At 37.7% G+C, this 19381-nt stretch overlaps 1 protein-coding gene across 1 annotated transcript in view; it reads left to right on the top strand.

Moving 5' to 3' along the window:
• Positions 1-8353, top strand: part of LOC139120435 (alcohol dehydrogenase [acceptor]-like) — a 39502-nt gene extending 31149 nt beyond the window's left edge. The window contains exons 10-15 of the mRNA XM_070684838.1: positions 4331-4381; positions 5556-5650; positions 5973-6162; positions 6279-6331; positions 6631-6798; positions 7047-8353. Of these exons, the coding sequence (XP_070540939.1) occupies positions 4331-4381; positions 5556-5650; positions 5973-6162; positions 6279-6331; positions 6631-6798; positions 7047-7176 (687 nt within the window). The 3' untranslated portion in view covers positions 7177-8353. The remainder of the gene's footprint in view (positions 1-4330; positions 4382-5555; positions 5651-5972; positions 6163-6278; positions 6332-6630; positions 6799-7046) is intronic.
• Positions 8354-19381: the final 11028 nt, after the last annotated feature.

Below are 19381 nucleotides of genomic sequence, written 5' to 3'. Positions count from 1 at the left end.
TTAAATGTGTCCTGATCAAGGTCCTCCATAAATTCGTCTGGCTTGAATTCCGCCATGATTAAATTTCGCTGAGTTCACAATGTAAAGTAGTTTGAAAAGGCTGTCAAAATGTGTCAAACGGCTCAAAATATTCGTATCCCGGACAAGCCCCCAATTTGTTACGTGCAGAGAAAACGAACAAAAGGGTGAACTCAGCAGTTAACGTTTAAACAAAATTTATTACAAAAATAAAACTAATTGCTAAGTTAGGGATAGAGTACAAGCTTTAAAAGTGTACAGACTACTTATCTCAGCTGGGACGGCAAAGCTCCAGTCTCAGAGTTGTAACAGTCAGTTGGATGAATGAACAGTCCTTGCGGGCTTGAAGCTGCACAAAGTCCACAGTATAAATCCAGCGTTGGCAGTGAAGGTCTTGAAAAGTCTTGAGAATGACTACTGCTGGAGTTTAGTAACACACAAGAGACACGATCCCAAAAGTCCGACTGGAAGCTGAGCACGTCCCTTTTATAAAGGCATATAAGAACAATCTAGAACTTTTATTGACATGCTAATTACTGTTCTAAAATTATCTCTCTTACACAACTAATCAACTTTCCAGAACATTCCAAACATGACTATTGAATTCAAGGTTGTGAGGTCATTAAGGGCAGTGACCTTGAGAATGTTCTAGACTAATTGAACTCAGGTCATGATGAGTGTGGGGGAAATGACCTACATAACAGTATGTACGTCATGACTTCCCCCTCCCATGTCTGGAAGTCTACATCAGACTTGCGGTTTACATCACCAGAAAATGTACTTAACTTGTGTTTGTCTCCCAAGTACACTGCTGTATAATTACCATCACTGTCTCTGTAAGTCGTAGGTGTAGCATCAGAAGTTTGCCACTTTTTACCATACAGGCCCGTGGTCGTATTTTCTTTCTCTAATGCACTGTCCAGACGAGCGATTTCGTCTTCAAACAAGTCTTGACGTGAAGAGGTGGGTATGTAGTACTCTCCTGTACTCGGCCTTGTTGATCTGGAGCGCAGAGTCTCCCCTGTAGCAGGCGTGAAATTGGGTGATCTGGATCGGTCTGGTCGCGCAGGCGTACTCTGTGCCTCACTAGCTCCTCCTACCGCACCACCGACTCCATCATCAGCATCCCCGTTTCCTTCGCACACCTGTACTGTTCTCTATGCTCCCAATCACGCCGTTCAATTTCCTGTTTTCTATACCTCTCTTCTACTTCTCCCTGTATGGCTGTCTTCCAAGCCTCTCTTGCTTGTCTTTCATCCGACAACCATTGCTCCTTTGCTTGGTTTAACCGTTCACTCTCTTCAGCTCTCCATCTTTGTTTCTCTTGCTCTAGCCTGAGTGAAATCTCTCTCTCTATATTTGTTTGGGTAAAGTCTTGTGGCTCACCAGCTCTCCTACCAACTGCTGAGTCTGCTGATGACACTCCTCGCAAACGTCTCACTCCCCGGCCAGCCATGCCCAACGAAAGAGCAGTTGTTTCATCCGATGCCATTCTAGTCGTCGTGCAAATCACAGTTGCGAATACAAGCCACACACACAGCGACATACAGAGCACGCAACTTACAGTAAATCACTTTGAAACTTATGTAACACTATACACTTGATAAGGCTATGAAATGTTAATATCCTTAACATCAGACAAAGCTGGTTAAATAATTCTTTTATCAACTGTTTACCACCTGATCTGGGTACTGGGCACAACCTTTTTGTTAGTTAATGCCCCACGTTGGGCGCCATTTATATGTCACACCTGAGAGTTGACAAAAATTTGTTTGAGTTGTGCTAGGCGTGACTATAAGAAAAGTATATTGTCAAACGGCATGAAAGTCTGTGCCTAAACTGACAATTAAAATGTTCCTCACTTTCGTTCCACTGAGACCTCTTAACCTGGTCGCGATAGTTCGCTCAGATAGGTGGTATTTACTTCTAAATGTACAATACAAAGCGATCTCACAATCATATCAGTTGGCACAACAGTTCCGCCAACAACAATATTTATTACCCAAGAATAAATCAACAACAACAGCGGGTATTCGCAGATACCCCCGTATTGTACAATGATTGACAACTCGCTAACAAGTATAGCAAAGATTGACAGTAACACATCAAAGAAATTGTTTCCGTGACGTCACAATTTACTTGAATAACACTGAAAACATGATAGCTATGTGCTAGTAAGCCTTAATGTCTTTGAACTGGCTGTACTCACAACACATAGAAATACACCAGTTCTCTGTTCATATGGTGTGCACTCAAAACAAACTCAGCAGTCTAATAGTGACAACTCTACAGTATTTCCGGTCACTATGACAAATAAAAGTTATCTCAAAGTTTGAACACACTGTAGTAATTTTACAAGTGTACAGAAAATAAAAGTAGCCTATAGCAGTGAGGCTTTAACTCTAAACTGATACTCGAACAATGCAACAGTTCAGTAAAATTCAGTAACACTAAACGTCAACCTGAACTTAGTTGTAGTTCTATCAAACTAAAGTGTAGTTCTATCAAACTAATACAACAGTATTTCAGTGTCAGACAACTTGTACAAACACTCATACTATTCTAAGCCTTCTTGTAGGGAAATAACAATCGCCCGCTTTTCGAACCAATTTCACCCACGATCCAAACTATAAACGTCCCTCCAAGCGGCAAAGAATCACTCATACAAAATCGACTTACACTCGTGTGTGTGAGATTATTAAAGCACGATTTCGATTCTGCCGAAAGTTCGGATTTGTAGGCAAAGTTTACACGGTTCGAAGGACGAGAAAAAGTTTGTTGTCCTACATGCGTGTATATCTACTAAACCTGATCGTTACTGTTCCTGGCGTCCGGTCCGGTAGCGCGGCGTAGCGTTGAAGGTGCATAGAAGTTCCATTTACAGGCTGGTGAGTTCCCACTCGCGCCGAAGCTTCCGGTCTGTCCTTTCACTCGTAGCTACGTCACTCGCCCACACGTGGTCGGGCTCGATGGATCGTTCTGTCAGAAATTGTCTCTCTTACCACATATGAATGTTCTCTAAATGTTCCTGAGTCTCACCCGTACTAGACGGTGTGATGGTTGAGTCAGTTCCGACGTTCACAACGTCGGAACAGAAAGTTTGAAATTCGACTGTACACAAGTCGCGTCCGGCCCCATGCCATGCCGTCCTCGAGCTGCTTCTTCTTACGTCACCAGACATGTGACATGTACGTCATAGCCCGCCAATCATTGGCGCTTAGCCGCTCAAACTTTCTAGGCTAGTGTTCTGTTTGCTGGCTACCGCAAGCCCAGCAATAAGTTGTTGAACTCATCATCTCAATCCAGATGTACGCAGATTCATAGAGTCTATATCTCCAGCAATATAACATCGCGTATCCTCTGAACAATTCTATAATTATCGTGTAAGTGTACTGAGTGCACAAAACACATTCACTCAATCATACATGTAGAAACTGTCTGACAACATATGGAAGTTACTTTTTCTCTATTAAATAAAAATGAGTGAAATCACACATATAATACATACATACATACATACATACATACATACATACATGAACTAAATAGACTGAATTAATTAAGCATAAAAACAAGCTCGCTAACGACAGATCAAAAGAAACGATAGAGAAATATAGAATGCAATCAACTAATTCAGAAGAGACAAGAGACAATAAGGGAAGGGATGCCGTCGAACGTGATAAAGTAATAAATTTATTTCCACAAAATGATCTAATTTATGATCATTAACAGTATGGTACGGAGGTATTAAGCAACAACATGGCCTCTGCGCATAGCTGTTTACAAACGCATCACAGCGTTTGCATATAATACAAATTTGTAACTGAACAAGTAAAGGAGTAGAAAATATAAAATATTCGTGTATTGCGATAAATATCATCAGTAACGTAGACATCTAAGGCATTTATTGAACAAACGGCGATCACAGGGCTACAAACTTGTTTTTTGCTTCCCTTTGTGTAATTTTTCTATCCTTTTTTATCACTTACTTTGAATAGTTGTTAGTTTTATTTCTTTTTAATATGCTCAGTCTCTTCTCATCCTTCCATACACACTGGCATAGGTATACATCAGTATTTTCTGTCGCATAAGCCAGTTTATGGTGTCTCTTTAACATTGAAGTCTTCGCCTATTGGCTTTTTTATAAATCAAAGGCAACTCACTATGTGTAAGTAAATCGAGAGAAACCCAATTTCAGAAATTATGTAACCGTTACGCTAGAGTAAAATTGTAGCGAGAAAAAAACTATAATCGTCAAATAGAAAGCCAGAATAAGTTAATTATTTCATTATTATTGGTCGTGTATACACAGGATGTTACGGGTACAAATGGATTTGACCTAGATGGATTTCTCAAGACAGAGGTAAGGCTTTAAATAAGCATGCAAAGTATATTTTCTACTATGTAATCCCCTTGAAATTAATCTATGATAGAACAACGTTTTATTAACTTGGAGTGATACATTTTTGATGTTGGTTGTAATAATGTCTGTGATGTAGTAATGTTTTGTAGTAATGTCTGTTGCTATTCATGTGTAGTGGGATGGAGCAAAAATCTCCACAAGTTAGCCATAAAGTGCTGATATGGCATGACATTTTAAACTTACTTGGTTAGTGATCTCTGACTTTTTGTCGCCTTGAAATGTGCTCATTTGTTTGCGGAAAAAAACAGGGAACAAATAACGGACGAGACGTTGAACCGTTGGTCGCTCGATTTTGTTTCAACTCACTTATAGAATCGAAATATTGAAATGGGCAAATTGTGTGTTCTTGCAATGCGAATTTTATTGAAACATTTTTCATCATAATTAAGGAAGTGTTAAGTGAATGTCGAACGTCTGTAAGTTTGTTTAATGGTAAATGATCCATTTTAGTTTCAGCTCGATTTAGTTATCCGAATCAATATCAATCCACAGAATATCTAACAATGCAGCAAATACAATGGTGCACCAAAACCCTTCGCCGTCTCTCTCTTTGGAGCGAGGCTTGGGTTTGTTAAGTATCAGGATATTATTTATTATAAACGGAACCCTATAGACGCCGGCTTAATTATGGGATCTAAATTTTCGTTTACCGAACAAACAGACATAAAACCAATGAGAACTGTTGATAGTGGTCTAGGTATCCGATGAAAAAATTATGATGTAATAAATGATAAGCTTGGGGATTTTCCCAGCAGTGTAGAAGAGCATAATTATATGTTACAATAGTGTCATTCACGCCACTGTTGAAGAGACTCTGTTTTACGGAAATTATGCGAGTTTGACATACAATGATAATGAAGGCTTTGTAAATTTAACGTGAAATGGTCTACTGCTTGCATCAGCACTGGTGCTTGCATTGTATTCTGATTACTTTTCATGATGTCCATTTCGGCAGAAATGTGTAGGTACATTGTTTATATTAGTGATATTTATTATGTCAGCAAAATATTCTTCTATTTGTGTGATTGTTGTTAGTGGGACAATAAGTTACTATATATCTGGAATGGCTACTCAAAATAAATCGTATTTTCTTACTGAATGAATTCAAACACAGGAAGGACTTTCATGGCCAGATATCCAGATCTTGTGCAGCCCATTTTATTATTTCTTCACGCCTTTTGAAAAGAGAGCATGTAACTTTGCCGACGAGTGAGTATCTCTTGACTATGATCATTGCTTAAAACATATTATATGTATTTGAAACTTTTGAAAGTCTACAGATGATATGTCCGGAGGAGGGGTCAGGGCTATATTAGTAAGTTTGTTGCGTGACATTGGAAAATAATAGCTAACCAAATACACATAATTCCGCACTTAACTTGACTGTGTCTTTTTATTGTACAGGTTCGCATTACATGTTGAATTTTGAATACTCCTTACCACAACTTCAAAGTCGACACGCCATGTAGAGGTCACGAAAACAGTCTATTGCATCCCTTTGACATTCCTCTTTGTTATCGCATGTTATTAGATTTAGTGAAACCCTTGAACACCTCAGCTATGCTGAAATAGAAGCCAGAGAAGGGTGTCTTTTCTTAGTGGGACTGCTTCATCCAAAAAGTGTCGGGAACCTGAGACTGCACAGCCGCGATCCCGTGGATTATCCAATCATAGATCCTCACTACCTGGAAAACCCGGATGATGTAAAAACAATGATAAGGGTTGGTATTATTTCGCTTTTTTCCCAAATATAACATGACAACTTCGGTTATTGCATTTGACAATTTTTTAAAAGGGGGAAATAAAGTAAACTTTATATGTTCATTTTGTTCTCAAGGGTGTACGTGTTGTCCAGAAGTTGACGAGTTCTGACGCCATGAAGAAGTTTGGGTAAGTATATTCTTTATAATTTTGATAACGTAGGAAGATGGTCATTTCCCTCAGCTGTTCACATAACGTAATATCATCTCATGCAATTCGATTACGTAAGACTACAGCGCAGGTGAAGTTGAAATTTTCGGGACAAGAAGCACATGTACGGCAACAAACGAATCTTGTTTAAGGGGGATTAAAAAGTAATAACGGCAAGTCTAGATTTAGGAGAGAAGGGAGATAGGAGGCAGACATGAAGTTTAATTGATGAGATTGCCAAGTAAAGAATCCCTTACAATAAAATTCTACTCGTATAGGATTACACCGGCCTTCTTTCGGTTCAAAAACTGTCCCCATGAAATGGACTCGGATGAATACTGGGAATACGTCATCCGTCACGTGACTCTCACCATTTATCATCCGGTGGGAACTTGTAAGATGGGAGCAAAGGACGACCCAACGGCGGTGGTTGACCCGGCCCTACGGTAATGTATCTCTTTCAGTACGCTTCACTTTTGTTCTAAAGTATTGCACATCCTTGTATATGAAGCAAAAATTGCCCTACAGAACTGTTCGGGTAGCTGATAAATATCTCAATCGATAGATCGTTGAATCGCGATCTTTACTAAACAATTTACCAAATTTGAAGGAATAGTGATTAAATTAATTGTATGGAAATTGGTCACATATTTAATAATTAATTTGTGCTCTACATTCTTATCGTTTGTTTTAGGGTTCGAGGACTGGACAACGTTCGTGTGGTTGACGCCTCTGTCATGCCTCATCTCACTTCCGGTAATACGAACGCACCTACCATCATGATTGCTGAAAAAGCCGCAGACATGATTAAACAAGGCATGTGAAGTTGTAGGTCTGCAAACGAGGAATTCCCACTTTTTGAAGAGTCAAAATAGGCTAGCAAACACACCCATGCCTATATGCGTATATTTCAGTTAAGAAGACGTCTTGTAACTTTAACGGTCAAATGAATTGAATCATTGATGACTTTGAGTTCCTGGCTATTTTCCACCGGTCATGATTATATGATTCTTTCTTGTCAGTCATAATATTATAATGGAAACTCAAACGTTACTATCTAGTATGAACGCTAGTATTGAACTGTCACGGTCACATGTTAGGGTTGTGTTTCTATTATAATGATGTGACTGTCAGGAAATATTTTATTGAGTAATTGCTAACATTTAATAATTAACGCTGTATGAGTATTTAACTAAGTATTCTATGTAGCCAAACAACTCACTTTTTGAAGGGTCAAAATAGATTAGCGAACACACCCATGCCTATATGCGTATATTTCAGTTAAGAAGACGTATTGTAACTTTAACGGTCAAATGAATTGAATCATTGATGACTTTGAGTTACTGGCTATTTTCCATCGGTCATGGTTATATGATTCTTTCTTGTAAGTCACAATATTATAATGGAAACACAACCGTTACTATCTAGTATGAACGCTAGTATTGAACTGTCACGGTCACATGTTAGGGTTGTGTTTCTATTATAATGATGTGACTGTCAGGAAATATTTATTGAGTAATTGCTAACATTTAATAATTAACGCTGTATGAGTATTTAACTAAGTATTCTATGTAGCCAAACAACTCACTTTTTGAAGGGTCAAAATAGATTAGCGAACACATCCATGCCTATATGCGTATATTTCGGTTAAGAAGACGTATTGTAACTTTAACGGTCAAATGAATTGAATCATTGATGACTTTGAGTTACTGGCTATTTTCCACCGGTCATGGTTATATGATTCTTTCTTGACAGTCACAATATTATAATGGAAACACAACCCTAAAAATGGACTAGTATGAACCCTAGTAATGAACGGTCACGGTCACATGTTAGGGTTGTGTTTCCATTATAATGATGTGACGTCAGGAAATATTTTATTGAGTAATTGCTTATATTTAATAATTGACGTTTTATGAATAGTTAACTAAGTACTCTATTACGTCTAACACTAGCTAATGTAACTAATCGGAAATAAAGAAGAAGCACATGGCATTGACATTGCACAGTGTGATGATCTGTTTATGTTTCTCTGTCTGACGTGTGTGGAGTGGCCGTGGTGTGGCGTGTAACTGAGAGCATGTAGCTGATTAAATGTAATCAAGATTACATCCAGCCCAGCTGTTAATGTTGTGAAATCGCTGATACAACGCCTCAACGTTTTTGATTGTATAAGAATTCTACACTTTGGGTTATAATAATGAAACTTGGCACATTACTAGTTTGAATAGATCTTTACATTTTTTTTTATGTAGATCGAAATCAGAAGCGCCCTCTGGTGACCAGGAACGAGCGTTTCTATCAAGTTTCAGTAACACGCGAAGTGCACTATTGATTGCTATATTTTCATTAGATACGGTATAATTGACTCTAATGCAACTTAACCTTATGCTCAACATGATTATTAAATGTTACTTACGAACAAAAGTTTCATGAGTTGTATTTACCGTCATTGTACAAACAATACGTGTGTCCATGAAGACTGTCTCTGATACATTTGTATATGCAAATGTTTCATAATCTCATAGAAAGTGATGTATATTGGCCACAAGGTGCTGTTGTAAATCAATCCTAGGGACAGTTTCCCCAACAGTATCGAAGAGCAGAACACTTGCCCTGTAGCATTTGCATAAACCTTTGCATTCTTTTTTTGCAGTTGCAATGTATCAGATTGACCAAGAGATGTCCATTTTGGCTTGCAATTAGACCCATCTCTATTTATCTACCCCAATCCATTGGATCAGATAATTTTGAATGTTTCTGGCGCACCTACCCCCACACATGCCCTACTTAACAAGAAAATCGCAGTAGTTGTTTTAGAGCGGCTTCTGTGGATGGAATATTTTTCAGAGCTCTTTACTTTCTGCTTGGTTTTGTTTAATACACACACTATGCAATCAACTGTTTTTATGATATCAAAGAACCCCTAAGTGCTGAATTGGCGACATGCAGATAGAGGGCTTTCGTTTTTTACGGTGATCGACTTTTATAAAAACCATTTTTTAGGATATAATTTTTACAATCAATGTTGTTGGGTGCCATTTTTAAAAAGATCTGTGTGAATTTATGGCAAAAACACAACAGAATTGACCAAAAAGTATATAAAACAGAATACGAACATTGCTGTATTCTACATGAACAGGTGATAACGGGCAGAAAAGAGCACATTTGTTCAGAAAAATAAAATTTTCAAGTTGTGAAAGAGAAATATGTCATGGCAATGTTCTCGATGTAACTTTTATAATACCTTGAATACTGGGGAAAAATAGCGCCAATTTTTGAAAATATATTGTCATGTGAAGTGTTTGCAAACATCTTGGACTTTGTAATTACAAACGTTTAAACAACAAGAATTAACAATTATGAATAAGAACACCAATGGGACGAGTGTTTTTAAATATTTTATTCTGACGAGTCACTTTAAATGACTGTCTAGTTCACTGAGGTAAACTGCATCTTCTGACTACTTGGCTCTGACGAGTCACTATTACTGATGGTTAGTAAGGCTGCGTTAATAAAAAAAATGGTTAGCAGTGCTGGAGGAATTCAAGGGGTTCTAAATTTTTTTGGATAGAAGAGGGATACTTGAAAATTTTTCTCTGCCTGTAGTGGGGACTTGAAAAAGTTTTGGTTTCCTTTTATGTTTTTACATTTTTCAATTCGACGTTTTTGTAAGTAATTCAGTGAAAAATGTTTACTATTTTTATGTCATCCAATTGTTGTAATGTTTGTAATAGTTCAACAAAATCGAGAACCATTTTGTCACATCTTGAAAAAATCTAAACATGTGATTTGTCGTAAAATAGACAAACTTTAGCCTAGTAGCAGGGCAGAAGCTGCAGCTGTTGATGAGTTTTGCAGTGTTTCTGTGCAATATATCAACTACAGTTTCTTGCTGTTTCCCTACAGCATCCTCAAACACACAATATTCAGTTTGTCGACAAAGCCTGTGTATACAAATATGTATTAGGTGATAATTTAATTAGATAAGAGTCCAGACTGACAGTCAGTTGTCAGTGATAGAAATGCATAGCACACATACACAGGCTGTGTTAGCAAGCTGTATACTGGACAGTTCATCATGTTGCAGGAAATAGAACAAGAACACAGATGTATAAACTGAACAAAAATATTGTCAACATTATCAAAGTTAAGACAGCTACTCTCTGCGGGCAGTGTCACTATCAGGTACCGTCCTGGCACTGCAGACGTGTCACTGTCACTGCATACCTGAGCTGTGATAGAGATAGCTCTGACTCTGATTTACATGGTAGTTGAAGAGTTTTGGTCAAATGATGCTCATGACAGTGAAACAGACTTGTACCCTGAGAGTAACACGTGGTAGACCAGGAGACTAGAAAAGTTATCGGAGATTTTTGAATTCTGGCATATGAGAATAATCAAATATTAAAGAAAAAAAAGCCCCCATACTTGATTTTCTAAATTTTCACATTCTCATCATAAAATAATACAAGGGAAACTTTGAAGAGTAAAGACTAATTGAAAAAATATGTGACTAAATGGAATTATTTATTTTTAACCACTTTGCCAATAATACACCCAAAATTTCAGAGATTAAAACATTAATTTGATGGAATACTTTAACCTTTCAGTAATTTCAATTTTGAGTAGCATCTAATTCATAATGTCTTGCCCTTTTGAAACAAATTTTTGGTAGGTCACTGTGCTCAGTTTTTTTTTACAATATTACAATTAGCCAGAATTCACGATTTGCCCACTCTCTCATGATCGTCATTTTGTGTGCTATTTGGCAGGAGCAATTGACCTGGCTAGAGTTGGATTGACTCAAGTTGGCATAGACTGATATATCCAAAAAGCACACTGATGCCTTTAAAAATGAATCAATTTAAGAACTTATCTTAGGAATATGACTTCACAAGCTGCTAATAACAGGTAGTGTTGAACATCTGCGAGCGAAACGGCGCGATACGTGTTTATTTTTTCTATGCGCACATCCTTTACTGATATACGGGCTTGTGATAGTTGGGGGGACTTCAAATATTTTGATCATATAGAGGGGCATTTGAAGTTTTTTTAGGGCATTGAGGGGCGCTCTGAAAAAAATAAGACTTCAATCGCGATTCCTCCAGCCCCCCCCCCCCCCACATTGTTATTTATGAACGCAGCCTAAGCCAGTCTATTTTCTGTCAACTATAAATGCATCATTTGGAGGACAATGGTTTGCTGGTGAATGCGTATCAGTATCAGATAAGATATGTGCTTCACAAAAAATACCCTGAAACAATATCCTGCCCACATTTTTGTTTTTTTTTATTCAGAGTAACTTGTTTGATAATGAGAAACGCACGTTAAGACAGAATGAGCTTTATTTAATGTGATTTGCTATCGAGAAAACAAAATATGCCGAAATAAACGGATTTTATGTACAGTACTTAATAAAACCCAATGTATTGCAGGCATTTCTGTTTTATTTTCTTCAGAGAAACTTATTAAATGGAAAAAGAAAGGTATGGGGACGACTTGTTTACCTCTGACGATGACAAAAGACAACGACATCATCAATATTGACCGTGTTATGTTCTAAGACACCAACTTTTGTTTATACTTATGTACATGCCACAAATAGGGCCTGTGTTTATATTACACTTCATAAGTCAAAACAAATATACATCAGTGTATCTTCACAATTTTCATTTACAATTTTATGTCAGGCTATGCAAATTTGTCAGAAATCAGTAGTATTGTAATGAAAAATGATGATCTCTTATGAAAATTTACAAACATGTGGCAAAATAAATTTTGTTATGGTGGCGGCCATTTTAAATATTTAAGGAGATCGCATGACCATAATTGGCATAATTTTTTGATAAGTATTTTATGGTGATTCAAAAAATGTATGGGTATTGAGAACAGTCTTTGATTTTTTCAGAAGTCAGACGTCATGCCATGTGCAACATCCAAATGTTAACACCACCCAAGGGCTTGGGGTGCAAAGGGTAAATTAATGTAATCAGATTAATAATTGGGGGATGGGGTGTTTACATTCCACGATCGATGAATGGGGTAATTTAGATATGTAATTTTAAGGGTAGATTGTTGCATTTCATTTGTAGCTTAATGTCCACCGACCCGACCTCCTCCCAGTAAAAAACGAATACTCCCTTACCTTGAACAAATGTTTGAGCCTCTGCTATTATTAGGGATACATCAGTTAAGCCCAGAAAGGTATCACAGGCTGACATTTTCCTTTCCCATAGAATAATGATATCACATCACAACCGATCATGGCATGAAATATCGGAAATGCTTTTGCCTTTTTAGAGCCTTAGCAGTTATTTCATGAGCACCCGTGTTTTGATAGAGTCTCTCTCTGCCAAAGGCAATCCATACTGCAGCAACTAGTATGCAGGGCATTGGAGACACAATTATGACTTCATGAATTTTCCAGTCAAATTATCGATTATTGCGGGGGCATCAAACCATTATAATGCTTTGAGTTCTTTAACAAGTAAATTCAGAGTTTTTTACCCTGTAAAATAGACTTTCATCCTTACTGTTGAACAGAATATCCACGGAACACAGTAAGATTGGAAACCAAGACATTTACAAACCTGCCATTAATTTGCAACCTTTCCAATGAAAGGTTCAGTTTTCCGAAAATCCTTCACAAGAATATTATATATTGTGCAACGAAAGTTTCTCTTGATGAAGTAGGAGGAACAAAGTCAAGAACAAGTAATGACACGCTGAAATATACTAAAAGAATATATATATATATATATATATATATATATATATATATATATATATATATATAATATATTATATAACCATGGTTTAGAACACTCTGCTTTCCGCATCGATCACTGTAATTTCATAGGAGGACATCTGTATACTTCGAAATATATGTATATATATATATATATATATATATATATATATATATATATATATATATATATATATATATATATATATATATATATATATATATATATATATATATATATATATATGAGACAAAGTCATGACACAATGAAGGGGAAACAGATACATTTTTTTCAAAACCGGTGCTAAGACCAATATACACGAGGAAATTAGTATAAATTTTAATTATCTAGCAATATCACAGTCCAAATAATGATAACAAGTCACTGTAAATGACACAGTCCTCGCTCGTATTTAGATATTTTGATTAACTGCATTGAAATCAAACTAATGTAGCATGTACAACATGTGACTGGGAAGCAAAGGTACATATAGTCATAGCTCTACGTTATAGCATCTTGTCTTTGTGCTAACTAAATGGAATTGATATTTGCATGTTTGGGCAATGGCTCCAGGCATGACAGCCCTGCGCCCACACAGAACTTTACGGGTTGCAAACCGTCGATCTGGCCTGAAACGACGTTCTGCAACCAATTTATTAGTTATGCAGTTTACTGTACTGCCTTCATTGAAGATGCGCTTGGCACCTTTTGATAGTCTGAGCAAACGATTGGCTGTTCTAATCATACGGTTTCCAACCGACTAGAATTTACCAATATCACCAAGAAACAAAAAAAACCCAAATACATTCGTGAGGGCAATACTTGACAAACAACCGAACGGAAACGACGCTTAACAATATAACAGCGTCTTCCACACAAGGCTGAACCACAAACAACACCAATGACGCAGTGACAGCGTCTTCAAGACATTTTGAACATTGTAGCAACAATGTTAGAAGAGCTCAACAATATTACATGAGCGTACGACCACATTAAGACCACATAAGTAAGGCGACTGATGGTCAACATATCTTGATGAAAAACACGAATTCTACGATTACAAAACTTAATCAATGAGAAGAAAAAACAACATAAAAGATACATTAGTGAAGGCAAGACTTCACAAACAAACAAACAAACAAACAAACAAACAAACAAACGAGCACCAAGGACGCAATGACAGCGTCTTTAACACAAGCAACAACAATTTGAAACAAAGACATTCTAACAAAACTGTTAGAAATGTATAACAGTCAAACACGAACCACAAAACACATTAACCCAAGCGACTGATGAAGGAACATGTCAGGGTACGAAACGAAAGCGTCAAAGGATCACGTTTTCTAAAACATAACTGATCCGGCTTCGTCTTGCCACGGCACATTCCTTACATTAACTGCCAAAACACTATATAAATATAACACAAACAAGCGAAAAATCAACATGTAAAATGGCACATATGCAGAAAACGTACGTGCCAAACACTCAATAACAAACAAAACACAGACTATATAAAGCACAATCAAGTAGTTGATATGTGTAGCCAGTTTCCCTTTATTTTCCCAAAAACAAAACTACATGAGCCCAAAAGTGGTATATCTATTACCTAAAGTACACTAAACTCCTCCGCCCGGTGCAACATATGTAGGAAGGCCAATCCTAAGCGGTTGTTCAAGTCCTACACACAAAATCTCTGAATTCATAGACTACTGCATTACACCGATCATCGCCAAACAAAAAACATACCTACGAGATTCAACGGACTTTATACGGAAATGGAAACTTTCCGAGTTCCAAACAACACAATGCTCGTCACACTTGTTTCTATGTACACGAACACTATGCATGATGAAAAAATCAAACTAGTCGGTAAAGTCTTACATGAAACACAAAACGTTTACAATTCAAAAAGCCATCCAAGAAATATATGTTAACTTTGCTGACACTCATACTAAGAGAGAACACATTCGAATTCGACAAAAAATTCTATCACCAATCTGCGGATGCTAAATGGGCTCCCGATCACCCCGTGAAGTAACCGACATTAAATTTAAATGAAAATCACCCAACAGTAAGAGACACAAGTAGCTCTCTGGTACAGAATCAAAGACGATATTTTAATGATCTTTTATGGAACACAACATGAACTAGTCGAATTCATTGCCAAAATCAATACTTGAAACTACACCCGACATTGGAATTTTCATATGAAAGTTCGACACAATAGGTTACATATCTTGATCTCGTCAATTTCAAGCCAGAAATATAAAGCAAACAAATTCTTGACACCAGAACACATGCAAAACAACAGATACATTCCAATTCCTACGCAAAGATCCATGTCACCCTATAGCTTCATTCAAAGGATTCATCAAAGGCGAAAAAGTAATATACTGCAGAACAATAAAGGGGACTTCGACAAAAAATACCCTTCTTTACAGAAAAAACTAACAGAACAATGATACAACAAACATGAAATATCACAAATAACGAACAAAATAAATCACGAAAACTGACAAAAACTGCTTAAAGACGGACAAAATATCAAAGACAAAAAAACAAAACATTAGTCTTTACAACAATAAACAGCCCATTTATTAAAGGTATACAGTCACCTGTAATCTAAATATGCCCATATATGGTCAGAAGGGCGTTCCTTTGCATTCAAAATGCCCATGTGAGGGCAATGTGTTTAAAAAGCGGCCACCCGCTTAAAATCTGTGATTGGTTAGATTTTCTATTTCCATGGTAACTGTGGCAAAGTTGGAACAGGTGACACTATACCTTTAAAACAACTGATATAAAGCAGGCTCTTCTTAAACACTGGCACATGAAATGCTGAAACAAATCTTTCCGAAACAAACAATAATTTCACACAGAAGAAACAAAAACATAAAAGACGCATGAAAGTGAAAGCAAGACTGAAAACACAAACAAACAGCGTCCTCAACACAATCAAAGCATATACATTCTAACAACACTGTTAGAAGAGCAAAAAAATCAAACATATACCCACAAAACACATAAATTCACGCGACTGATGAAGGAACATCTCAGGGTTACGAAAAGCGTCAAAGGATCACGTTGTCTTAGACATAACCGATCCGGATTTGTCTCGCCATAGCACACCGGAAACACTGTGTACAATTAAACACAAACAAACAGCATACAGGCAACATAAAAAGGCACGAAAGTAAACACAATCAAGTAGTTGATGTGTGCAGCCACTTTCCCTTTTTTTCATTTTCCCTTTATTTTACTAAGCTGAGACTTTATTACTAGCAAAAGGGAGTTTTAACACCTCACCAGTACAAGGGACCATACAAAATTTTCGGAAGAACCGTTTAGACCAACCAGGTACAAGTTTCCCAAAAGGTGTCAAGTCCAACGGACTAACCCAACATTTGAGGAAAAACATCGGGAACAATACAATTAGTTGACGGGCTATAATTCTAAACTGGTCAATTTTGTGTGGGCGCGGGGCTGGAACGGAAAATGTAAAACAAAAGGAGGCACCGTGGTGCAGTGGTTACGGTACCGGTCTCACAATAAAAGGATGGCGAGTTCGAGACCCGGCAAGTCCAGAGTAACGGACTCACTGTCGGAGGATGTGAGTTCGAGACTGCAATACGGTGTTGTGCCACTGAGCAAGGCACTTTACTCCTCATTGCTCCATCGAGTGGTGGGATAAGGGTACCTCATCCTGTAATTGGGCTTTGGCCTGTTAGATGATGGATTTGAAAATAAAATAAAAATAAAATAAGAAATGGTCATCGTAAAGGGTGGTCATATTGGATATTATATCATACAAGTATATTGGTGGCGCAAATACAGTGATCTGTTTGGTCGAGATGTGAAAAGAAACGTGGTAAATTCGCGATAAACCACGGTTGCCACATCGCGAACTGTCGGCAAGAGCGAAAATCCTGTTTTCGAAGCTCCATTTCAGAATTTCAATATACTGTTCTAATATAACAGCAATAAAGCACACCGAGCGACGGTATACCACTCGATTTTGACCAGTTCACTTCATATATTCACTCGCCATCGCTCTGCATATATGTCGTGAACTGGGGGTGCTTTCTCGCTTAAATATGACCTAAGGCAATTGATGTGCACGTGTGCGTCCTTTTACTTCGCCTTTATCCAACGATTTATTGAAATCAGTCCACAAGATCTAGATCTTCTCATGATTATGCTATGTACCTCATGCATGACATTTTGAACAATGCATGTGTCTATTAACGCTCTTTGCACAAAATGGCTGCCTGGCACCCTAATCGGATCTGATGAATTAAATTGAAAGGTATGTGTGGTATTGTGTTTGTTCCTTACACCAAGATCGAGACAACATATTCCAGCCATATCCGAGAAACAGCTCCGGGTGGATAGAAGGACGGGCGGAGAGACAGACGAAACTGAATCCATAAGTCCTCATTGTGGACTTTGTCCGATGGGGACTGATGTTATGAAAACTGGCAACACTAGACTCATGTTGAGACTAATACACCCAATCACTAAACCCAGCCCCAAGGAACAGCCCTGTTGGGTGTTCCCTGTGGTTTGACCGAGAAAACTCAGACAACCCCTGACCTGTGTAACCCTTACATTTGTATAGGATCAAAAGGCTTTCATAATGTTGTTGTCTACCTCGATCTACTCTTGACGACCTTTTATGTTAATGACCTACTTCTAAGACCAAAAAAAATCCTCACGTACCCAGCAATCACAGTAGCAATAAACCGAGATTTTCCCGAAGGTCCGTGTCCATTTCCCAAATTGTAGCGATTGCAATACGCACTGAATGCGCATACATTCTTGAACGCTCAATTCCCATCTGAAATTTCACGTTGCTAACATTTAAAACATGATTCTATATCATCGGCAGTCACGTCGATAGCTTAATAGCGTCATTTATTATTGGTTTTGAGTTTGGTTCATCAGCTATTTCTGCGAACTCTTTGACTTTAACGGGTAAACAAGTCAGATAGCGAATTGTTTCATTGCTGAAAGAGTTTGTTCATGATTGTACAGTGATGCTTACATTTGCAGACATGGAAACTCACTGAGAAAGTGAATGCCACCCTTATGACTACTACAGGCAAAAGGTGACCTATAATGGCTTTTTCTTTTTTGTGATCACGAGAATATATTCTTGTAATTATATTGTTTCATATCACATGTATAAGCAGAATTGTTCGTTAAATTGTTTATCACTTAAATCTGTTGGGCACATTGCTTTCAATGTAATGGTTGAATCACAAATGCACGCTTTGAATAGTATATAGGTCAATAGTTCGTATTTCTTTGAGCGAAAGGTGATTTGGGTCATAATATAGGGCACACCAGCCCAAACAATCATGGCTGCCAGCAAGCAGGACGACACTTACGATTTAGTGATAATCGGTGCCGGTAGCGCAGGATGTGTTCTTGCTAATCGCCTGTCGGAAGATATAAATTCGTGCGTATTGCTTTTAGAGGTTGGACCCAAAGACTCTATGCCCGCAATTCACATCCCTTCAGAGCAACAGTCTACATTGCTTTCCCAAGTGGATTGGCAATACCAGGTGAGACGCGTCATATGTCATATTGCAAACCTTAAGCTTGTTCTAGAAAAAAATTGTCATCTTGTTTCAATTGGACTTTGTACAGACAGGCGTGCATGTGTATGTACATCGAGTAACTAGGGTCTCTTTCTTGTCAATTTTTGAAATTTATTCGAGTTCATGCCTATTTACTGGATTTCATGTGAACATAGCTAGCGATGAGTAACTACCGGTAGCTTTGTCGTGATGATTAGGCCAATTCGATGACTCACAACTTGATAATTGACAGTTATTATTGTCGAGAACATGAGAGATTTCTGTTAGAGCTGGTCCTGATTTTGACTACAGAATGAGAATCTGAGTGACCTACGATTAAACTGTGGAACTTCCTTTCGGTCGTAAGATTATAAAAAATTGCAGAACAGACTTTCAGCTATACTGTGTGTTGCCTAAAGGGTTGATCGAAATAAGTTGGTACAGTAATATGATACTGCGACGTGCACATAAGGTCTTACAAGAGGGTCCTAATGGTTGTACTCTTGATTCCGAATAAAAAGGACGCGCTTAAGGAGGATTCGTATTTACGGGGAGGGGGTGCCGGATGAAATCAGAGGGGGTGACTTTTACAAAACCATTTATACGGCGGGTCAAATTTTACCATCAATCACTAGAGGGGGGATGAAATTTTACAAAGGTTTGTATAGAGTTATGCCAAGAAAACAATAGAATTG

This window comes from Ptychodera flava, chromosome 20 (assembly GCF_041260155.1).
Source record: "Ptychodera flava strain L36383 chromosome 20, AS_Pfla_20210202, whole genome shotgun sequence".
Classification (NCBI taxonomy): domain Eukaryota; kingdom Metazoa; phylum Hemichordata; class Enteropneusta; family Ptychoderidae; genus Ptychodera; species Ptychodera flava.
This window is presented reverse-complemented; position numbering and strand designations above follow the sequence as displayed.